At 26.8% G+C, this 25,986-nt stretch overlaps 1 protein-coding gene across 3 annotated transcripts in view; it reads left to right on the top strand.

Annotated features, from left to right (window-relative positions):
• LOC100197204 (thioredoxin domain-containing protein 16) overlaps window positions 1–25,309 on the top strand; it is a 46,375-nt gene extending 21,066 nt beyond the window's left edge. For all 3 annotated transcript variants that reach the window (XM_065788078.1, XM_065788079.1, XM_065788081.1), the window contains exons 6-19: window positions 2,401–2,482; window positions 2,894–3,071; window positions 7,614–7,723; window positions 8,487–8,557; window positions 11,365–11,538; window positions 13,219–13,275; window positions 13,420–13,522; window positions 13,687–13,758; window positions 13,825–14,019; window positions 15,906–16,053; window positions 16,192–16,337; window positions 16,504–16,585; window positions 22,000–22,099; window positions 24,894–25,309. In XM_065788078.1, the coding sequence (XP_065644150.1) occupies window positions 2,401–2,482; window positions 2,894–3,071; window positions 7,614–7,723; window positions 8,487–8,557; window positions 11,365–11,538; window positions 13,219–13,275; window positions 13,420–13,522; window positions 13,687–13,758; window positions 13,825–14,019; window positions 15,906–16,053; window positions 16,192–16,337; window positions 16,504–16,585; window positions 22,000–22,099; window positions 24,894–25,225 (1,850 nt within the window). In that variant the 3' untranslated portion in view covers window positions 25,226–25,309. The remainder of the gene's footprint in view (window positions 1–2,400; window positions 2,483–2,893; window positions 3,072–7,613; window positions 7,724–8,486; window positions 8,558–11,364; window positions 11,539–13,218; window positions 13,276–13,419; window positions 13,523–13,686; window positions 13,759–13,824; window positions 14,020–15,905; window positions 16,054–16,191; window positions 16,338–16,503; window positions 16,586–21,999; window positions 22,100–24,893) is intronic.
• The last annotated feature ends 677 nt before the right edge of the window (window positions 25,310–25,986 follow it).

The following is a 25,986-nucleotide window of genomic DNA, read 5'->3' as shown; positions in this document are numbered from 1 at the left end:
ATTGTATCCAAATAAAAATATATTTTTTTTTTCTTAATTTTAGGTGTATTTTTTTCGAATATATTCTCCAACATTAAATACATTTAAATCAACTTTTTTATACTAGAATTAAAATACTTGGTTTTTAATAAATATTTTTATTTTACTATAGTTATTAATTAACTAATAAAATCAATTTGATTATAATATGAGCGGTTGATAATATGAACAGTTGATAGTATGACCAGTTAATAATATGGAAAGTTAATAATATAAACAGTTAAATTAATATAATATTAATAAAAATATGAACAGTTGATAATATTAACATTTGATAATATGAACAGTTAGAACATGAAAAGTTGTAAATATGAATGGTTGATAATATGAATGGTTGATAAAATGAATATTTAATAATATGAATGGTTGATAATATGAATGGTTGATAAAATGAATATTTAATAATATGAATGGTTGATAAAATGAATATTTAATAATATGAACAGTTGATAATATAAACAGTGCCCATATTATCAACAATTTACACTGTCCATATTATAAGCAAGTGTTTCACTACATGACAAGCTATAACAATTAAAATTTAATGTTTAATTGATTTAAGTTATTTTACACTGTAAATAGCCTATAGAATACTTATATATTATACATTATATGTTATATATATATATATATATATATATATATATATATATATATATATATATATATATATATATGTATATCTATATATATATATTGTATATATGTATACATATATACATATATAATTACACATATATAAATGGAGAAAAGCTCTTCTAAAATGAAAATGGCAAGCAATACGAGCTTTATTTTTGTAACATTATCGTTACAAGCATATGCTTGTAACATTAATGTTACAAGAATATATACATAACTAGCATTGTTTGTTGTGCCATGAAAAAATTCTTTAGGCGAGCATTTTATTTGGGTTTTCACTCTAGCTAACCATTTATTTAAATATATTATTTATAATTCATTACATAATATAGAAATTATTACACAACAACTTAATTTGTAATAGTTTTATATTACATATATATATATATATAAGTTTGAGAAAAATTAAATCAGTGTTTTTTAAATGGGCGGGTTTGCTCAAGAAGTTTTGAGCAAATTTGCCTATTTAAAAAAAAAATGATTTAATTATAAAAGCAGTTAATCATCAAAAAGAATGATTTAATTTTTTAAATGTATTTTTTAAAATGTTAAATATTATCAACTGAATTTTTAATAGGAAGGCATAGCATTGACTAAGATTTATAACCTATTATTATCAATTTATTTTTTCATGATGGCATTCTCATAAGAAATTGATTTTTTGTTAAAGAAACCAATCAGTTAGTCCAATTTAATTAAAAATAATTTCATTTTAATTAACATTTTTTTAAATTTATTTTTAATTTTATTTTATTTTTTTGCTTTAAATGTATTTTTAAAAAAGGATTGCAGTTTATTATGCAATTATTGGTTTGTTTCTAAAATTACTTTTGTATTTTTCATTCTAATTACAACGATAAGGTTTTTCTTTCATAAACAACTTTTGCGAACTTGACCATATTGTCATTATTGTTATAGTGATATTACACGGTCTTTTAAACCAAGGACCTTAAGAAAAAATCTCTCTGCACTGAATCTCTGTGTTTAAAAAGAAAAGAAAAACATTTATAATACTAAAGTTCTGCTTTACTAAAAACAAAACAATTATTGTAGTATAAAATAATTTATATTATAAAGTCAACAAGTTGTTAGCCATTCGAATAGTCAAAATATTATCTCAAGCACTACAAAAAAAAAATCAGTGACTGTTACGCAAAAAAAAATGAACAATCACATTTTGTAAGCAAAAAAAGTCAAAGTTTGTCTTTATTATACTTTTGCTTAATGTCTTTATTATACTTGTATAAGTTTGCACAAAAATTTATTAATTAATATCTAGAAATTGAGAAAAAAAAAAAGTGGTTTATGATTATGAAAAAACTACTTTTGCAAAAGTTGTAAATTACTCCCACAAATCACTTTAGAACGCAAGAGCTAAAGCTTTCTCTTCTTGCCAAGGCCTGTTTATATATATATATATATATATATATATATATATATATATATATATTTATATATATATATACATACATATATATATATATATATATATATATATATATATATATATATATATATATATATATATATATAAATATATACATATATATATATATATATATACATACATATATATATATATATATATATATATATATATATATATATATATATATATATATATATATATATATATATATATATATATATATATATATATATATATATATATATATATCTGTGTGTGTAATTAAATTTTTTATTAAATTTTTATTAAATTAGATTTACGTCATTTTCTTGAAGCTGCAATGGAGTTAGGTAAAGAATACACATTTGTTATAGTTGACATTGAATCAATTAATAGGTATAAGTTTTAATTTAATATATTTTCTGTGTTATTTTTGATTTTTGAAAACTGTTGATTTTTAACTTTAAACATAAAACCAAAGTGTTTGCTAAGATTTTAACATTTAAGATTTTAAATTAAAACTATTTTATGGTAGCTATTCTTTGCCAGTTATGTTTTGAGGTTTATGTTGTAAGAGTTTTATTTTATGTTTATGTTTTAAGAGTTTTATTTTATGTTTATGTTGTAAGAGTTTTATTTTATGTTTATGTTGTAAGAGTTTTATTTTAACAGCTTTTGCTTTTGACAGTTTTTTTCTTAACAACTACTTTTTGCAATTACTGTTGTTTTGTAAAAACTGGTGAATTAAACTACTGTTAATAATAAAATTTTAGAAAAATGTTGAATAAACATGGTTACTTTTTTTAGAAAAATGTTGAATAAACATGGTTACTTTGTGGAGTTTTATTATGCATTAACTGCTGAGCTCAATGAAAATGTTGAATCAGCTAATATTTCTCATTTTGTAAACACTAATACAAAGAATCTTATTGATGCAATCAAAACACTTGAAATGACAAAGGATCTACAAAAAACCATTGGAGAGGTACAGTTTCTTTAAAATAGCTATAGTATCATACACAACTGTAGATTTCATAAAAGCATTTTTTTTGTTTCATAAAAACTGCAGTCATACTGTAGATTTCATAAAAACAATTAAAAAACAAAAGTTTTATCAAATGGGTCCAACAAAACTATGCTATTTTTTATTACATTACGGGAGCAAATAATAGGAAAAAAATAGGTCTGTTAAATTTAAAAAAATTTTAAATGTCTTCTAGAGGTCACCATCTTGAAAAAATGGCATTTTTTAGACTTTTTTCAACTTTGAATTAAGATTAAACCTAAAAAATTAATTTTGAGTTTACATGTTACATGGTGCTATGTTACATGATGTATATAATAGAGGTTATCAGATGAATATTTGGTCAAGATTAGCTGGCCAATTATTCATCTGATTAATCATTTAAAAAGTTGTTTAATGTTTTGAGGTCTCCGTATTAAAAATATAAAACTGCAAAACCTTTTATTTTTTAACTCCTATTGAAAATGTGATTAAAATTCAATCAATTTTTAGACTTTTTATTTTTGCTATATTTTAGCTTTTCTTAAGAATATTTATTAATAAAATAAATGTATAAAAACTAAATGTATAAAAAATAGTATAAAATATTAATTAGTTATGACTTCAAATTTTGATTTCTGTGTCGTTTAACAACTTAAAAAATAATTTGATGTTGTTCTTTATTTTGCGCACATTCACAGAAATTGCCAGTAAGTTTGATTTTCCTTTCGATTTCCTTGTTAATTTTAATTGTTTGACAAAATTTTCTGCAATTTGATAATCTTGGAAGAACTCCACTCTTATGGATTCATCTGGAGCCATTCTTGATCATTTATTAGTCCTGATAAATCAAAAAGAAGCCAAGACTGTGGCCAAATTAAAAATAAAAAAACTTTGAAGAATTTAATATCTAAAATTTTATTTTCAAAATTAAAAAAGTTTTTGGCCTTGGGGTAGAAAAAGTTTTTTTGTCATTATTGTCCTGCTAAAGTCTGACAATTTTTCATTAAATAAAGATAAAATAACAACCTGTTTGGTTAATTACCAAAGGTGTTGGTTAATCAATAAAATCATTGCAGTTTCTGTATCTGAGTCCTCTTCATGATACCAATTTATTGCAAAAAAAATATTTGAAGTCATTTTCTGAAGCAAATTCAGAAATCTTTGAGCAGAGAAATTGCGTAAAATAAAAAAGACTAATAAACTTAGCTTGGATCAGAACTTGCTCATCATCAGACATAATAATTTATCAGATAAGAGTTTTAATTTTAAGATATATATAGAATTTTCTAAAAATCTTGCACTGTGAATTGCATCTGGTTTGTGAATTTTGAATATTCTGCCCACTGATATTTTCCCCTAAGGTAGATAAGAGTTAATTTAATAAGCCTTGTCGCAGAAATGTTTTCTTGTCAAGCTTATTTCAGATGTAAATTTGCTTGATTAAATATTTCTGATTTGATGTAATGCGGTAAATGCATGTTTGATTTGTAGTTTGTTATAAGAGCAACATTCTAGCCAAAATAGAGGTCTTTAACTCAATTTTGAATAAATTTGCTTCTCCTTTTTTATTAACTGTGTTGCTGGCTGTTGTATCAAAACATATACCAACAATGTTTTTCAAAAATATTCCAATCTTGCGTTTCACTGCCTCATCTCATTGAATTTTACCTGTTGAATCTCTAATTAAAGGTTCACCAATAAGTTTTGGCCTGCAAATAAAATTTAATATAATTTCTTTGAAAACAACAATAAGAATATGCATGGTATATAAATAAATACCCACTATGAGATCCGCTTATAAGAACTACACATTCCTCATTATGAGCTATGTCTAAATGAAAAAGCTTCGAATCCCAGTGCAAAATGATCTTTTTTGGTTTGTTTATCTTCCAGTCAGCTATAATTGAAAGAACTGTTTTCTCCTGCGCATATTATCTTTGAAATGCACAGTTGATACTGACATGGACATATCATAAAGTTTGCCTCTGCTTTTGCAGATGATAATGGATTAAAATAGAAGCCGTTAGTGAACTAATAAACAACATTGGTCTACCACAGATGCCCCAACTTTCTTTGGTGATATTTGGAGTGAATTTGTTAAAGGTATTATTCTATTTTTTTGGAGGTAAAGGAATAAACTCTGTATCTTTTTGATCTGGTTTGTTAGCACTGTCAACAAATTCACTGATCTTCAGTTGACCTTCCTCAAAAATCCATGTTCAACCTAGCTTATTGAGGTTCTAAACATTCAACACCTAGATTGATGCTATCTGTCATGTGACATTTTCTGCTACTCTTTTAATCTTTATAAAATGCCCAATCTTCTTTTCATTTTGGTCTTTTTGACATCAACAGCTGTTTATATGCAATTACTGCTGAAATGTCGCAAAGTTGTTCAAGTTCATTACAAAATTTTTTTTCCTCCTTTAACATAACAAGTTGACTGCTCAATTTTTTTTATTTTCACCTTTTTCAATTTTGTAAGCAATTTTAAGACAAGAGTTATCTGATAAAGTTGGTACTCCAGCTTTTTCTCAAACTTCCTTAAGCTCACCAAGAACTAGTGTAAAAATATATTTTGCAGAAGTATCGCTTTTGAATAAAAACTTAAATGAAAGTATTGTATGTTTTTTTGTTGTTAGGTGATTAAAGCTTGACAAGTTATCAGATTCAGAGTAACCAATTTTTTTTTTTGTTTTTTTTTTTATTAATTCACCTCCCCAAGGCCCAGAAGGCCACTACAGACGAGGAGGTTACTTAATTGTGGTTATAACCCTCTCTCAACTCTATAACTCCAAAACACAAAACTTGACAAACAAGGTCGCTGCGTGGAGAAATATGTTGAGCGCGGTACGATCAGGGACGAGGTGGGGATCGAATTCAAACCTTTCGCTTATGAAGCGAGCACTCTACCACTACACCACTACCACAATTAACGAAACTCGGCTATTTTTTCTGAGGTTCATCATTATAATAAAATATTACTGATAAACTAGTTTTAAGATTGTTTTTAAAATTTCGATTTTGCTAACTGATATAATATCCAACTTTTTTTTATAAATTTATAAAATTTTATATACATACATATATACATATAGATGTACATACATATATACATACAGATGTTTATTTCACGATGCAAACTATTTACACACACAAAGACTTTTAGTTTTAAATTTTTAGTGGTTAATCAAACTCAAAAATATATATTGCATACAATTCAACAACTTCCTTTAAAGTCTATAGGAATAATTTTTCTGAAAACTTGACCAAATATTCAGGCAACCTCTAGACATTAAACAATTTTTCTGAAAACTTGACCAAATATTCATCTGATAACCTCTATTATATACACCAAATAACATGACATAAAATTATTTTTTAAGTTATTAAAATTTAAAGTTGATAAAAGTGTGCAAAGGGCTATTTTTTCAAGATGGTGACCTCTAGATGAAATTTTAAAACTTTAAAAATCTACAGGCGTGTTTTTTTCCCATTATTTACTCTGTTATGCAAGTATTGGAACATTTAGGGGAATGAAACACCCTGCTGTAATACAGATCATATGTCCCTGATGAAATTTTTATTCAAATTTATGCATTTAATTCAACTTTGACAAATTTAACGTTTTTAGTTGATTTTTTTAATTGATATTTTGTTGTTTATAATTTACAATTTTAGTTAATATGTTGTTATAAGTTAATTAAGTGTCTTTAGTGTATAAGTGAAAATGATTATATTTTTAAATACTAATAATAAATGAATTATAATGGTTTGTAAAAGGGAGAAAATAACTCTATCAGTTATCAGTTTTGAAAAAAGAGCAATTATTCAATATCCTTTGACAAATGGCAATTGTTTAATAAATTAAATATTGAGAAAATATTGTATATCAAGGCACGCTGTGAGGAGTGTCAAATAAAAAAAAATTCTTTAATCACTCAGAATCATAGGAAATGGAGTTAAAAAATGAAAATAATGATAAAAGTAAAAATAGTAAAAAAAACAACTTGATTTGTTACAAATTCTAAAGTTACAATGAAATGCAAGAGTATCTAAAGTATTAATAACTGTGTGCATTAATTTGCATTAATTTGCATTAATTAGGTATTTTAAGCAGAAGTTTTCTATTATGTCTTGGTATGCTTCAGTGATGAGCCTACCTTAGAAATTATATCTCAGAAAGCTAATTTATTTAGCTAAATTATGTCAAATAATCTTCAAGTGAAAAATACCATTTTCTTTTTTATCTCTTTTTTTTTTTTCATTTCTCTTCATGCACAATATAATAGAGTACAAGTTATCTCTGTAATATATAGAATTTATCAGTCATATGATACTACAGATTTCCTAAAGCCTTAATATAAGGTATAAAATCTATATAATATATTGAATTTGTATAACTTTTTTTTTTAGAATATCTACTATATAATACTATATAATTTTAATTTTGATTTCAAAATAAATATTAACTTTGTTTTAAAATTCTATAGTTCTTGTTTTGATTAATTTTTCTGCTAGTTTGCCTCAAAAAAAAAAATCCAAGATGATAAATATGAAGAGCTAAAAAGAATAGAATTAATAAAAATTGAAAAACTGAAAAGAGGTGAAAGCATAAGCAATGTTATCAGGTAAGTTTTTTTTTTTTTTTTGATAAGAAGGAAAAAATGTTAAATTTAAAAAATATAGTCATTGTAAAAATTTATAATTATGTATGGTAATAATATTTAGCAATATTGTTAACTATAGTTGATTACTACATTATTTATGCGGTAGTGGTAGAGCGCTTGCTTCATAAGCGAGAGGTTCCGAGTTCGATTCCCACCACGCCCCTGGTAGTACCGCGCTCAACTTGTTTCTCTGCGTAGCGGCCTTGTTCGTGTTTCGGAGTTATAGAGTTGAGACAGAGTTGTAACCACAAGTAGCCTCCTCATCTGTAGTGGCTTTCTCGGCCTTAGGGAGATGAATTACAAAAAAAAAAAAGAAAAATTTGAAAATGAATAATTTTTACAATGTTTATAATTACTAAATGTGGCAAAAAAGTTGTAATGCCACCAGTATAAGATGAAACAAAAGGTTACAACACCACTAGTATAACATGTTGGCAAAAGGTTATAACACATCTATAACATAATTGTTGTAATATTTGAAGAATTTAAATGCTTATTATGTTTAAATCAAATTTAATTAATTTACACCTAATATGCTTAATACAGAACAATTTTATTCTTTTACTTATATATCTACATCCCCTAATCAATGATTGGTCACTACAATTGAGGAGGCTGCTTATCATTTTTATATTTTTTACAATTATATATTTTTATTTTTAATACTAATATTTATTAGTAAATATAATTTTTATAAAGCACTTATTTCTATATTTTAATTTAGCTCAAAAGGGATGGTAAGTGAAAAACCAAAACCTGTTAAGTATCCTAGTGTTCCAGAATCAAGAGAACGAGGTACATTTTTTGATTTTATTGGTGAGACTCTAACTATAAAAAGTTATGTTGAGATTTTAGGGAAAATAAAATAGGAGGGTTAATACTTGTCCAAATGCTTTTCAGTTGTCAATTATTCAGAATGCTTTTCAGTTTTTTTCATTTAATATTTAATTTAATAGCTTTATGTTCACACAGATTGTAATAAGTTGGTAACGGGGAAAAAGCATTTCCTAAAACATTTGGTAAATAATTGGTATGGAGAGCACTTTGCAAATCAAAGTTCAATAATTTAATAAATGTTATTGGTGTACATCCTATTAGTTAAATTTTTTATGTTAAAGTTATTGCTATGGGTCATAGACATGTACAATTTGATTATGATAATTCATGTGGGCAAGTTGATGATGTTATAATAATTTGAATTGTAATTTTCTAAAAAAGAATCTCAAAAATCCCCATAGTCAAAAAACTGCAGTATATATAGTTGTCAAAAAGTCTGGTATAGAACTTTGGAAAGAAAAAATGTAGCAAGAAATTGATAACTAATTAACGCTTTTCAACTTTAGTTGTTGTCTAACCCTAAACTTTTTTATCCAAAATCCCACAGTATTTTATAGTATTTTAATCCCACAGTATTTTATAGAATTTTAATCCCACGGTATTTTATAGGTGTATTTGACTTGAGCTAATTAGAATGTTACTAGATTGTAACACTCAGACCAGCCGTGTTAAAAGAAAGAGGAGATCATACAAACAATATATTGAGAGTATTTATGTTCTTATTTATACAAATTGTAAATTTATAAAAAAGTAAATTTTAAAAGAAAGTTTGCATATAAAACATAAATTTAAAAGAATGTAAACATTGAACTTTATTTTTAGTTTTACAATAAAATATTTGTATCTTTATTCATAATGATATTACTAATATTATCACTTAATTCACTTGCATAGTAAGCTCTGTCAACATTTAATTCTAACTCTTGCATAATAAGCTATGTCAACATTTAATTCTAACACTTGCATAATCAGCTTTGTCATCATTTAATTCTAACACTTAAATAATAAGCTCTGTCAACATTTAATTCTAACACTTGCACAATAAAATCTGTCAATATTTATTTCTAACACTTGCATAATAAGCTCTGTCAACATTTAACTCTAACAGTTGCATAGTAAGCTCTGTCAACATTTAATTCTAACACTTGCATAATAAAATCTGTCAACATTTAATTCTAACACTTGCATAGTAAGCTCTGTCAACATTGCTCATATAATTTAACATTTCTTTTAGATCTTTCTTTCTTATCAAATTTTTGAATTTTTATGTTAGCTTTAATGGACGAAAAGCAATAATTTTAGTCAACATTTTGTTTTTCAAACAATTCTGGTCAACAGAAAATTTCAATTTCACTTTGAGTTTTGATAACACTAAAGAAAAGAAGTTTTGCAAATGGGGCTTTAATGAACTATTTGTGAAAAGAACTTAAGTTGAAAAAGTTATTCATACTTATTTGAATGATTTTGAATGGATTTTTTTTTATCTTTTATTTAATAAAATTTAAATATCAATAGAATAGAGAATAAAAAATCTTTTTTTTTTTTAATGTTTTCTTAATATGAGAATATAAGAAAAAATTCTGTAGAGAGCATAGATAAGTTGTCTATATTTATTCAGTTCAAACAGAATTTTAGTAACCTTGCTTTGCATTTACATCATAAGCAGTAAGGTTGTACATATTTCATTTCCTTCTTAAAAATAATGGCTTAATGCATTTTTAAGATAAAACATTAAGACTTTTTTTTTATCTTATTGTTTTGTCTTGAACTTATCTTTTCTCATAGCAAGTTTTATTTTATGTGCTGCAAATACTTTTAATTCTTGTTCCAAAGTCTCTATCATAAACAAGAACTTTATTGCACAAATCCATTTGTCTCAAATGTATTAAAGTTCAGATTCAATATGGTAAAAAAATTATTAAATGATAATTTTACAGGTAAACTTACAAGTAGAAATCATACAGTTTTCTCAAATTTAACTCTGCTGTAATGTACTCTTTTTTGTAGCTTTTCTACAGGAGTAGAAAAAAGGAAAAACAGGAAAACTTTAATGCTTTTTTTTCACCATCACTTTCTTTTTAACATGTTCCTTCTATTGTTGTCAAATAAAAATCTTTATAAACACATCTTTTTCTTTTAGGAATTGTAAACAACCTTTTGACTGATTCAGAATAAAATTCCTTGCATGCTATTTTTTAAAGTTCCTTTAATTAAAATTTATTGTATACTATTTTTTTAAGTTCCTCTAATGAAAAGAAGTACAGAAAAAAAATTTTTCTTGTACTTGTTTTTTTTTTCCTTTTTGTTCTTTGGTTTCTTTATTAAAACATTATAAAGATATAATATGAAATTCTTTAAATTTACATTAACCTGAAATAACTCCTTACACTACCTGAAAAAACTCATTTAGCAACCAATAAGGTTCATTTTGATTACTTTTTTTGAGAACATTTAAATTTGCAAGTGGTTTTAGAATCTTTTAATGTCCTTATTTTTTTCGTCTTTGCATACTTTACCTTTGTTTTAATATAATGTTGTCCAATTTATTCTGGACAATAAAAGTCTAGCATAAACTCAATTTTAGCACTAGGTATTGGTTACAACTATTTGTTGGTAGTGTTATTCCAAGTATTTGTTTGTAGTAGGGGTAAACAGCTTTAATAAATATGTGTTTTAGCTACAAAACACTAACTCAAAGTTGTCTATTTTATCTCCCTAACCCAATCATCTAAATAATATTTAAAAATATTGTTTTCTTTTTTTAGTTACAAAGAAACATGAAAATAATGAAATAGCACAAGCTACATATATGTTGCGAGAAAAAAAAATTCTTAACACATATAAAAATCATCAAGTAACAGAGCAGCAACTGAAAAAATATCTTGGTGGTGTCCAAAATTATCCTGGATCATTGTTATTAGTTTTGTTTTATGTTCCATGTAATATTTATTATATTTTATAAATTTTTGAGTAATACAATGAAATCCTGGTAAGTCAAACACTGTTTAACTCGAACATTTCTTGAACTGTTTTATTTGCTCCCTTGAAATTGTTTAATTGATTACTATTGAATTTCTCTGGTTAAGTTGATCCTTGGATAACTCGAACTTTTGATGAAAAGTCCAACCATTTTTTTGTCCCCTTTCAGTAAACAAAGATAATTTCAGATAATTCAAACTTTTTGTATGGGAAATAAAAAAGTTAAAATAACTTGATTAAATTAAAAAAAAAAAGTCATTTCATATAAAGCATAATTTTTTTTGTTGATATTATCAAGGCCACATAAGTTTCTTGGGCATTAAAAACAGGTATTCCAAAAATTGCCTATATTTAAGTTAATAAAAAAACCTAATTTTTTCTTGATTTTTTTCTGTTCTAATTAGATCTGATTAGAGTAGATCGTTATCAGACATAAAATAATGCTATAATAAAACTGTTAGAAAATAAATCATAATAAAATATTATTTAAAAACCAATTAATTTATAGTTTTCATAAATTTCTTAATATAAGATAACTAGCTTTTAGTGAAGTCATTGTGTTTCTAAACTTTTTTTTTAGTGTTATTTTTTGAGTGGATGAATGCAAAACTTCTTTCATTGAAACATTTTCATGCTTTTATTAATGGTGTTTAAACTTTATTTTTCAAATTAAGAAAAATTACCTTAACTCGAACTAATATCTCATTTCAGCCAAAGTTTGACTTAACAGGAATTTGCTGGAACAGGTCAAATCATTTTTCTTGGTCCTGTAGTTTTTCCGAGTTATCAGGAATTAACTGTGTTATTTTTTTACTTTTTTCACCTGAAATTATGTTTATAAATTATGTGTATACTTACAATGCATCATTAATATTTATTTATTTTATTTATTTATGTTATTATACAATAAACTTATTCTGGTCTGTTTAATGACTGTACACTTTTAACACCAAGACTTTTCTTAGAATTTTCTTTTCACAGTAGCATAGTTTAATTTTAAACATGACTCCCACTATCCAAGAAATGTATAAAGTATAAATGATCAGTATGATATAATGATATATAAATGATCAATTAAGAAATTCAAGATATATATATATATATATATATATATATATATATATATATATATATATATATATATATATATATATATATATATATATATATATATATATATAGATAGATATATATATATATATATATATATATATATATATATATATATATATATATATATATATATATATATATATATATATATAAGATATATAATGTATAAGATATATAATGTATAAGATATATAATGTGTAAGATATATATATATATATATATATATATATATATATATATATATATATATATATATATATATATATATATATATATATATATAAATATATATATATATATGTATATGTGTAAGATATATAAATGAGCATATATACAGTATATCTTTATGGAAATTTAATTTGGAAAACATGTATGGTGTTTGTTTTTATGACATAGTTTTTCAATCTCTCAGAAACATTTTGAAATTTTTCAATGGGTTTTTAAAATCTTTTACAAATATTCATTTTTTTTTAAGCTCAGCATGTAATAATAATGTAAAATTTATTATACGTATAATTGGTGTTTAGGGGACCCTATCTATGAAAGCTTTGAGGAAAATTTCGTTATTTTAGCAAATGAGTACAGTAAGTTTAAAGTTGTATTTTATATAAATATATAACTATATTTAAATAAAATATATTATATAAAAAATTTTTTTATATAAATATATGACTGATTCCAATACTTCATGAAAACAATTTTTAGAACATGAATAACTTTTTCTCTAGAGAATCAAAATCGTATCAATTTGGTTCAATTAGATTGTACTTCATGGCCCACTTCTTGTTTAGAATATCAAATCAACTCATATCCCAGAATTCTTGCTTTTAAGTAGGAAAACCTTTATAAAATTAAATTAGTCTTAAATTATACCTTTTTCTATGCAGCACAATTTATATTAGAGTTTAATAATTCAACATATTTTGATAAAAAAATCAAAAAATGCTAATAATTACCATATGTAAAAAATACATAATATTTTTTCTCTGTCTCAGAAATGGTATCGAAACACCCATTTTATACAAAGGGATGTTGCATAAAGAAGAGTTGAAAAATCACATAATGCTGTAAGTGAACTTATTTGTTATCATGTTTCATATATTGCAACCATTTTTAAAATATATTTTCTTTAGTTGGAACGAAGACTTTCTACCAGTTATAACAGAAACAAGACAGTTAGAGGAGCTTTCACGTGAAATATCTGTAATGTTTATAATGGGAGTTTTTAATGAAAAAACTGACCCCCTGGTTATGTCTGCATTTAAAAAAACAGCAATTGAGTATTTTGGAAAGGTTCGAATTGGCATTTTCAAGTTAAAAGAGAAAAGGTTTGTAATGAAAATTATTTATAAATAAAATAAAATGTCAAAAATCAGCTTACTTAAAATTTACTTACTTAAAATACTTAAAAAGCTTACTTACTTAAAATACTTGGTTCATTGCATGATATATCATGGTTTTTTTAAATTAACAGAAAGTATAAATTTTCCTGTCAAAAATTGATATGATAAATAACATGTAATGGAGTCTGGGGTTAGGTGTAACTCTTACAGTAGTTAAAATAAGATCAAAGAAATGCTCTCACTCTGGAGAAGTTTGCAACAGGTAAAGTTGTAACAAACTTTTTTCCAGCTTTAAATCACTGTTTTAATGTATATATAGGTGTTTCTGTATGTTTCCTCTTTGATTCAATATTTCTTTCCTGGATCCTGTTTACGTTAGGAATCTTACAACCACTTGGAAAAATTCTTAAGTTAAAACTCTAGAAAATGAGGGCATTCCATATAGACATAAAGTTAATGGAGTTGCATCTGATATTGAAGTTTTTAAACTAGTATCAATAGCTGCATTAAATTGAGATGTTAGACAATCAGTAATATATGATAGAGCATAATCTACATTCCTGGCAAATCTTTTTTTTTTTATGAGCTACTTCTCGTCCATGAATCTTTTGCATCCGTAAATATTGTGCATTATTTTAGCATTTTTAACGAACCCTGTGTTAGATCTACCTAGAGATCTAACACAGGGTTTGTTTTTTTAGGCTTTACATACCAAAAAGTTTCCATTATCATATCAACAGGTTTTTTACTCAAGAAAAAGTTGTGTTTTGGATACAAAGTCTTTGCTCAAGCTAATTTTACTTTTTCAAAATTGACATGTTTTGACTTGTTGACATGTTTTGCCTCTACTATGACCGTTTTTTGGAAGTTTATTTCCATTTGTGTGTTTCTGATTACTACAAAAATTCAAAATATTAGTACAAACAAATAAAAAAGAATAAAAAACAACTCAAAAATAATTTTACAGTAATTTAGTCCACATAAAATATATATTTATCTTTTTTTTTATTTTCTTTTTTTAATTTCAATGTATATGTTTTTTCACTTGTGTGGTTTGGATGGGTTACTGTAATGCTATATTTTACTTTAAATGACATCATGAAAGAGTTGAAGTAATTTTTTATTTCAGAATGCATTTCCTTGTATTAACCTGTTTTGCAGGACTGAGTATTTTTGTTTTGATACTATCACTGAGATGTTTATGAGCTCTTTCTACTCTTACCCACAACTAAATGGTTTTTATTTTAAATGTTCCTTTTTTATCAAATAGAATTTAAGTTCATCAAATGAAATTTATGAAAAGATTTTTTTTTTAGTTTTGAAATTTTTAACAAAAGTTTTTTCATTATTATTCATTTTTTTGATTGATCATCAGAATGAATGAACATCAGAATGATCATCGGAATGAATGAACATCAGAATGATCATCAGAATGAATGAGCATTGGAATAAACGTCAAAATTAGTTTATGATTAGATAAAAAATTAAAGAGAGCGAATATATATATGTATGTATAAAATTAAAATAAGATATTTGTCACACATGATGAGATAAGATTAACTAGTTTATGAGTAGTAGGCATAACAAAATAGTAGTTTTATATACATACATACATACATTACATACATACATACATACATACATACATACATACATACATACATACATACATACATATATACATACATACATACATACATACATACATACATACATACATACATACATACATACATACATACATACATACTTACATACATACATACATTCATACATACATGTGTATGTACTTACATACATATATATATATAAATTTTTTTTTTTTTTTTTTGTTAAAGAAAAGTCTTAATCAATAAATATATTATTAACAGCACTCTAACATTTCAACAAATGCAAATAAATGTTCCTTCAATCATATCTATTAATGCAAATGAAGCTAGAAACCGAATTGAAAAATTAACAGAATTTACCAATGAAAAAATAGCGTCATGGATTGAAGCGCAAAGACAACAAGATGTTGTTAGTAGCATTTTTTTAAATTTATATTCAAAAAAAAATTTTATAATTAAAATGTCTAAATTATCTTATTTATTTTTAAGCAAATATTTCCAATTCAACTTTCTTGCTGATTTTTCATTTCTCTTTAATTTTGTTTAGGAAGAACTAACCTATTTGAGTTTACCTAGAATACTTGCACTAAAAAAGCCAATATTTATATCATTTCGACCTGCTGATCGTGATAGATCTTTGTTAGCTAAGTTAGCCAAGCAAAACAGAAATATTACTACAGTTTGGATGAATATGTACGTTTTTACAGAATTTTAATAATTTTACAAATAATGCTTATAATACAGGTATTTAATATATAAGTTAGATGTAATAAAATGTTATAATGTAAGGTATTTAATATATAAGTTTTATGTAAAATATTTTTAATTTGCATAAAACTTTACAGATTAAATATTTTAGTGATCTTGATATAACCAGGAAAATTCATCAAAGTTATAATCTTCAGCAAAAAGAAGCATTAATACTTCTCAGAAAAGAATCGGTAAGTCAATATTGAATGATTTTTCTTTTTTTTTTAGCTTTCAAGTAATACTTTTTAAGCAGTATTGCAAAATTAAGTTTAATATTTATTTTTTATTTTTCAAATTTACCGGTTTTTTTTTATTTTTCCATATCACAAGTTCTTCAAATTTCTAATTCTGTAGAATTGGTAGTAAAACCATGTTAATATTATTTTGTTTTGCACAAATGAATTATTCAAAAACACATCGTAGGCATAGTTGGACCTGCTTTTGTGGCCAGCCTTCAACCATTGTCACATGGTTGTGGTGTTGCTTCTCTTTCTCTTCTCTGTAAATGCTATGGTGGGTGCTGCTCTAAAGAGCTAGTGTCTTTTGTGCCATCTACTGGGGTTCGTTCTCGTGTTGCTCATCATTCAATTGGGTCTCATCCTTTTACTGTGACTATTCCTGGATGCTCTAAAAATTCTTCTTCGTCTAGTTCAACATCAGTAGAATATCAGTTCTTTTGAATTGCTTCCTTTGTCTTGTTTTCCTTATATAATTTGCAATCTTTCAATTTGTCTGTTAATTGTTATCCTGCTTTTATAAATTTCATCTTTTCTTTTTGAGTAACTTCCAACTCTAATAGTGGTTGCTTGCAGTCTTGTTAGTAGTGAAGATGTTTATAAAAAAAATTTATAACACTTAGCATATATTACTTGTAACACTTTGCATAAATTACTTATAACACTTATAACAAATCAATGCTATCTTTGCTATGCTATATTTTCTATATATATGCTATATCTTCTATATATATGCTATATCTTTGCTATGCTATATTTGCATAAATTACTTATAACAAGTCAGTTCTATGTTTACACTATCAAGTCAATGCTATCTAAAAAAAAATGTACAAAAATGAGGATCATAATAGTTTCGTTACAAAAAAGTTCAAGTTTATTAAGAAAATAAAAAAAACTGCACTATATAAAAAAAACTACTCTGTATATAAAAATCTTTATGTTTTATTTGTAACAGAAACTCCTCATTTCAATTCTATTTCAAGGTTAAAATTATGAAGATATCATAAAAATGTAAAATGACATTTTTATTAAAAATGTGAACTTTTGACATTTATGATTGAAAAAGTTGTGAAACAACAAACTTGTGAAAAAGAACAACAATTTGTATAAAGTTTCAAGAGCATGATATAATAATTAACTAAACCTACTCCAAAAATTAAATAAAGGTGATCTATGTTTCTTTGCCTTTACTGTTTAATTCTTTCTCAATCAAATTAAACCACGCACTAAAATTTGCTGAGTAGTTAATATTTGATTTATAGAATTAAAAAACTGAAGCTTATTGAACATCATTTTGTTATAAACAAATAGAAAGAAGTTCATCATCAAGAGCCTCATAAAGAATGCTGGCAATTCTTGTTTTGGTTTAAAATCTTATTTCTTTTTGTTAATCAGTGTAAAAGCTCATGGCAGTTAAAGCATATGGTTTGATATACATCTTCCATTGAATGGCTTTTTTTCATTCATTTTCAATTGTGTTAAGTGAATAGGCAACAAAAGCGTTGTTTAAATTAAAGTTTGAGTTCCTACTCAGTTCACTAGTTCCTACTCAGTTCACTAGTTCCTACTCAGTTCACTAGTTCCTACTCAGTTCACTAGTTCCTACTCAGTTCACTAGTTCCTACTCAGTTCACTAGTTCCTACTCAGTTCACTAGTTCCTACTCAGTTCACTAGCTCCTACTCAGTTCACTAGTTCCTACTCAGTTCACTAGTTCCTACTCAGTTCACTAGTTCCTACTCAGTTCACTAGTTCCTACTCAGTTCACTAGTTCCTACTCAGTTCACTAGTTCCTACTCAGTTCACTAGTTCCTACTCAGTTCACTAGTTCCTACTCAGTTCACTAGTAACACACCCTACTCAGATTATGGATCAAAGCTTATGTAGTGCATTTTTGACTACAACAGAAAACATTTTTTTGCCTATGAAGAAACTTTTCAACTTTAATCACATGGAATCTTAACTACTTAAAAAGCAGCCCTTAGTGGCATTAATAAAATAATTTTTAGTGGCATTAAGAAAATAAAATACTTTTTTATTGATAATAAAAAAACATCATAAAATTTCTCAATTTATTTTTATTATATTTTATAACCACAAACTAAATTTCCTATTTTATTTCTTTTCACTTCAAGTTTCTGTTGATTGTCAAAAACTCCATATTTAGCTTTGGCTAAATATGAAGTTTTTGCTAAACAATAATACTAGTAGTGGTTATTCATATATGTATGTGTATATATGTGTGTGTATATACATACATACATTTTAATATATTAGTTGTATATTATGTTTCATTTTTATTTTCATCTATTTACAAAAACAATAAATTACAGTAATATAACCATATTTAAATCTTGCCATAACCCTAACCCTAGGCCTGACCTTGATGCTGACCCAAACCAAACCCTCAGTTGATGTAGCAGCACTCCTTTGTAAGTCAGGCCATTTGATTGTCGTTGTATGTACTTTTCGTTCTCTATAAAAGTTGCTTACAAGGACATTTTTTTTTCCAAAAAATGATGCTTATGGGGGAAAAAATCAACAGGTACACTAAAATGTTCCTGATAATGCTAATGTCCCCGTAAGTGTTTGTTTTTTTGTAAAATCTGACCCCGTAAGTGATACTATAGGTGTGTGTATATATATATATATATATATATATATATATATATATATATATATATATATATAGTTTAATTAAAACTATTGTCAATGCTTATATCTTTCAACAAGTTTTTGGATGTGGTTTATCATTCTGTAAAAAGTGTGTACATACTTTATAGAGTAGTGGTAAAACATTTGGCTAGTAACCAAAAGGCTTAAGTGCTTAAAAGTACAAATCTGGTTGACAAAAATTTAAGGGTTGAAAGAGAGTAACAAAAAAAACTTAATAGCAAAATCCTGAGTTTCTGAGTATTATAACTTAGAAAGATATACAGTTTTTAAAAAAGAGTAGTTTTCTTAACTGCAATGGCCCCTTAGGTTGAATGGCCATCCTCAACTTAGGTTGAATGGCCATCCTCAACTTAGGTTGAATGGCCATCCTCAACTACAATTCTCAGGTCTAAGATTAGCTTAGCATTGTTTTTTCTATTTACAAGTGACATTATTTTATTACTATTATTTCTTTATTGTTAAGAAAAGTTTAAGTAACCTTTTGGGTACCCATTATATCCCCCATTTTATCTGTCTTAACATTTTTTTATATAAGAACATAGGTTGTTATATAAAAATTGCGTTTTGTGTAACAATTGATTTAAAAAAATCTTGTTTAGTGACTTTTATAATTGAAACATGATGTCAGTAGTTGCAACAAAGTTCATTACTTTTCCTCACATTTTTAAAAAAGAAAAAAATGAAATAATATTTGTTTTTGTTTTTTTAACTTAATTCTTTGATATTAAAATTGCATGCATCTTTTACAACTTCTACATGATATCTATCTGAGTGACAAAATGAATTTCTACCAAGTTGCTTTTTAATTTATATATCTTTTGACGCAGTCACTTAAGCATACATTTTTTAATTACTTACTGAAGCATGTGATAGTAGATTTGTGGTAGAATGCTTGGCTCACAATCAAAAGGATCAATATTTATATCCACCCAATGCATCTGGAAGTACCACATTCAAGTAGTAGTCATTTCCCATTGAATAATGCATAATCCCAAACTCTATTTAATTGTTTTATTGTTTTTCAATCAATAAATTTTTAATTTTAAGTTTTTTTACTCCAACAAACTTTGATTTTGGGGGTACTGAACCTTAACTTTAGGGGTATTAAACCTTGACTTTAGAAGGATTGAACCTTGACTTATAAGGGATTGAACCTTGACTTTAGGGGGATTTAACCTTAACTTTAGGGGGGTTGAGTTTTTTGTTGGATTGAGGTCTCCCATTTGCTAATAGTTAGTTTTCCCAAATAAACTTAAGTTCAAATTCATTCTTAAAAACAAATAAATTCTTAAAAAAACTTGCATATTCTCTTTGATTATCTAATTGTTTAAGGTCTTGAAAAATATTGTATTGCTCTTTGGTGACTTCAGATGCTTTCTTGGATATTGTAGTACACAGAATTCTACATTTTTTTAAATTTTAGTAGAACTTAATATCTCCATTAGGCTCTTAAAATCAGCAAGATCAACTTGCCCTCTTGAAATCAGCAAGATCAACTTGTCCACTTAAAATCAGCAAGATCAACTTTGGTTGTCAACTTGTCCTCTTTGGTTTAAGTTATTAATTGTAATAGGACAGACTTCATTTCCTTTATGCACAGGTTTCCTTGAGTTTTCAATACATCTATCAATTTGCTTATAAAGTTACTAACAGAGGGTTATATTACTTTACTTTTCACATAATAACGCCATAGAGAAGTAAAATTATTATTGTGCTCATTTTTTTCCATTGTCTCTTATATTTTTTCACTTCAGTTGACATTTTATAGTTTAAAATTAAGATTAAAATATTAAATTTAAAATTAATTTTAAAATATTAAATATCAAACTATCAAATCTTACTATCACTTGTTTTGTATATTTTGCATATTCAGCAACATTAGTGCCAAGTTTGCTAAAATAGTCAAAGTTTTACTGATTTCACAAAATCTGCAAGCTTGAAAATTTGGCATACATAAATGGGTGTTTTGATAACATCTCTGATGTCATCATAAAATAGCCTGCTGCCGGGGGGTATAGTACATACATTGACTGTCTTATATCCTGCTGCCCCAATTGAGTGTCGCTACATCAACTGAGGGTTTGACATTGGGCAGCAATCTTTTTTTTTATTATTCTTTGTTTTTTTCTTTATTTTCTAAAAACACCGTATGCTATAAAGGTAGAAAAAACTAGTAACAATTTATTATCTAAATACGCTATAGTAGATATACATACATACATACATACATACATACATACATACATACATACATACATACATACATACATACATACATACATACATACATACATACATACATACATACATACATATTAACCATTATAAGTTTTAAAAATATCTTATAAAAATAAATAATATAAGCAAAGATTGAGCAAATAATATAGAAGTTGTGCTTAATATTATTTGTTTAAAATTAGATTGCTGTAATTAATTAAAAGCAATGCAAATACATTGCAAATACATTGTCTTTATTGTGTCAACATACATAAAAGTTTAGACTTTTAAAATTAGATAATTTAGTATGAACATATTTGTTATTATTATTCATTACAATTGTGATTGTTTAATACTTTTTGCTACTATAAAGTAGTAAACAATAGTAAATAATAATAATAAGTAATAACAGTAACATTCAATAAAATATTAAATTTTTATTTTACATATTTTAAACATTTATTTTTTTTATTTCAGAATCAAATATTTGAATTTATGGATGTAAAAAAAACAATTTCAAATATAAACAATTGGATACACCAGTGTTTAAATTTTCCAGAGGAGAACATCATATCATGTAATTTTGTTCTTAATGTTTAATATTATTTTTTATGTATATTGTATGTATATGTGTAATATATATATATATATATATATATATATATATATATATATATATATATATATATATATATATATATATATTTGTGAAATTGTGTAGGTGTAAACGCACTTTTTATTTTACACTTGACATAAACTTTTACAAGAAAAATAATATTTGTGTCCTTGAAGAAATATATTGGTGTTCTGGAAGAAATTTATTGGTGTTCTGGAAGAAATATATTGGTGTTCTGGAAGAAATATATTGGTGTTCTGAAAAAATAATATTGGTGTTCTGGACACCACAATAAGTTTCATCATCAATAATCAAACAAGATTTTTTACAACATAATTTTTTATAGAGTTTTGAACAATAAATTGCAACATTCTCTAGCTTTTCTTCACAATCAGGAAAGCTTGTTTCTTTTTATAAAATCTATAGCCACACTTTCTCTTCGCTCATTGTATAGTGGAATCACTTATCTTAATTTTATTTGCTAAAGTTTGAACATAATTCTCCGGATTCTTGTCATTTTAACATGCATTTTTCACTTTTTTCAACAAGATCCCGTTAAACAAAAACTTTTTTTTTACTTCCTGATTTCCTTTTTATTGTCTTTATATCGTTTCACAACGCTCTGCACTCTTCTCAAAGCAATCTGCAACTCTTTAGAAATCGTTTCACAACGCTCTGCACTCTTCTCAAAGCAATCTGCAACTCTTTAGAAATCGTTTCACAACGCTCTGCACTCTTCTCAAAGCAATCTGCAACTCTTTAGAAATCGTTTCACAACGCTCTGCACTCTTCTCAAAGCAATCTGCAACTCTTTAGAAATCGTTTCACAACGCTCTGCACTCTTCTCAAAACAATCTGCAACTCTTTAGAAATCGTTTCACAACGCTCTGCACTCTTCTCAAAGCAATCTGCAACTCTTTAGAAATTGTTTCACAACGCTCTGCACTCTTCTCAAAGCAATCTGCAACTCTTTAGAAATCGTTTCACAACGCTCTGCACTCTTCTCAAAGCAATCTGCAACTCTTTAGAAATCGTTTCACAACGCTCTGCACTCTTCTCAAAGCAATCTGCAACTCTTTAGAAATCGTTTCACAACGCTCTGCACTCTTCTCAAAGCAATCTGCAATTCTTTAGAAATCGTTTCACAACGCTCTGCACTCTTCTCAAAGCAATCTGCAACTCTTTAGAAATCGTTTCACAACGCTCTGCACTCTTCTCAAAGCAATCTGCAACTCTTTAGAAATCGTTTCACAACGCTCTGCACTCTTCTCAAAGCAATCTGCAACTCTTTAGAAATCGTTTCACAACGCTCTGCACTCTTCTCAAAGCAATCTGCAACTCTTTAGAAATCGTTTCACAACGCTCTGCACTCTTCTCAAAGCAATCTGCAACTCTTTAGAAATCGTTTCACAACGCTCTGCACTCTTCTCAAAGCAATCTGCAACTCTTTAGAAATCGTTTCACAACGCTCTGCACTCTTCTCAAAGCAATCTGCAACTCTTTAGAAATCGTTTCACAACGCTCTGCACTCTTCTCAAAGCAATCTGCAACTCTTTAGAAATCGTTTCACAACGCTCTGCACTCTTCTCAAAGCAATCTGCAACTCTTTAGAAATCGTTTCACAACGCTCTGCACTCTTCTCAAAGCAATCTGCAACTCTTTAGAAATCGTTTCACAACGCTCTGCACTCTTCTCAAAGCAATCTGCAATTCTTTAGAAATCGTTTCACAACGCTCTGCACTCTTCTCAAAGCAATCTGCAACTCTTTAGAAATCGTTTCACAACGCTCTGCACTCTTCTCAAAGCAATCTGCAACTCTTTAGAAATCGTTTCACAACGCTCTGCACTCTTCTCAAAGCAATCTGCAACTCTTTAGAAATCGTTTCACAACGCTCTGCACTCTTCTCAAAGCAATCTGCAACTCTTTAGAAATCGTTTCACAACGCTCTGCACTCTTCTCAAAGCAATCTGCAACTCTTTAGAAATCGTTTCACAACGCTCTGCACTCTTCTCAAAGCAATCTGCAACTCTTTAGAAATCGTTTCACAACGCTCTGCACTCTTCTCAAAGCAATCTGCAACTCTTTAGAAATCGTTTCACAACGCTCTGCACTCTTCTCAAAGCAATCTGCAACTCTTTAGAAATCGTTTCACAACGCTCTGCACTCTTCTCAAAGCAATCTGCAACTCTTTAGAAATCGTTTCACAACGCTCTGCACTCTTCTCAAAGCAATCTGCAACTCTTTAGAAATCGTTTCACAACGCTCTGCACTCTTCTCAAAGCAATCTGCAACTCTTTAGAAATCGTTTCACAACGCTCTGCACTCTTCTCAAAGCAATCTGCAACTCTTTAGAAATCGTTTCACAACGCTCTGCACTCTTCTCAAAGCAATCTGCAACTCTTTAGAAATCGTTTCACAACGCTCTGCACTCTTCTCAAAGCAATCTGCAACTCTTTAGAAATCGTTTCACAACGCTCTGCACTCTTCTCAAAGCAATCTGCAACTCTTTAGAAATCGTTTCACAACGCTCTGCACTCTTCTCAAAGCAATCTGCAACTCTTTAGAAATCGTTTCACAACGCTCTGCACTCTTCTCAAAACAATCTGCAACTCTTTAGAAATCGTTTCACAACGCTCTGCACTCTTCTCAAAGCAATCTGCAAATTTTTAGAAGTTCTCAAAGCAATCTGAAAAACTTTTTAGTTTCTCCATCATGAAGTAAAATTTAGTAAAATTTAATTATTTTTTTCTTTAGACACCTTACCTACCATGTCTTGGAAAGGATTTGAAGGCATAGATTTTTTACACCTAATCAACAGAAACGAATGGGTAAATGACGGTGCGGATATAAATAGTGATGATATAATTGATGACGAGGATAATTCAATTTCAAATGTAGAAAATCCTTCGCTTAATAACATTAAGGTTGCGAAAGAACCTAGTGTAAAATCTTCTGAAATAACCAACAGAGTCGGTTCTAGCTCACAAAATAAAGCTTTTTACCGCATGCCTAAAGTCAATATTGAAGAAGAAATTAACGAGGAAGTAGATATAAATGATGCCTTCAGGTACTACGACGAACTTTGATTGTTATAAAAAAAACCGACCAGATTTGTCTGTGTATGCAAATTACATTTATAGATATACAAAATATATATGCGTGCTTGCTTACAACTTTTAATTTTAAACAAAGAAATCTTAAGAGTGATTACATGCATCATTTAGCGCATTTTAGTGCTTAAAGTGAATAGCTCAAAGTGAATAGTGTGCAATTCATACGTACATTAGCATATAAAAATGCAGACAGCTTGCTACATGGCGCAATTATCGATCCGAAATGAAAGATTTGGCGCGTTATATTGCCATATTATTTGTACGTATTTGTGTTATCTAATTTTTTACTTTAAAAAGGAAAGTTGTACAACTGCTTGTTCAAATGTTTCAAAAAGACTCGAAATTGAAATGCTAAGTTTGCTACGAGGTTTAATAATTTAAAAAAAAAACTAAAAAACTTTGACAAGCAACCAGAAAAGTCTTTACGGCTGACGTAGTGGCCGACACCCAGATCTTTTAGATTTTTAAAGATACATCTTAAGAAATAAAAAAACGTGAAGTATTTTTAATATCTGTGCTTTCTTTTATTTTGCTCTATGTTGTAAATGTATTAATTAATTTTGATATAAGTTTTTATTTATAAATAAGTCACAAAAAAAAGTCGCCCCAATTTTAACACTATTAAAATATATTTTCAAGTTTATTAATAAAAATTGGTTTCGTAGTCTTTTTTTTTATAAACGTAAACTTCAAGTTCTGGCACCGTGTTCATGCTCATTTGTGGCGTATAAAAG

This window comes from Hydra vulgaris, chromosome 01 (genome assembly GCF_038396675.1).
Source record: "Hydra vulgaris chromosome 01, alternate assembly HydraT2T_AEP".
Lineage (NCBI taxonomy): Eukaryota > Metazoa > Cnidaria > Hydrozoa > Anthoathecata > Hydridae > Hydra > Hydra vulgaris.
This window is presented reverse-complemented; position numbering and strand designations above follow the sequence as displayed.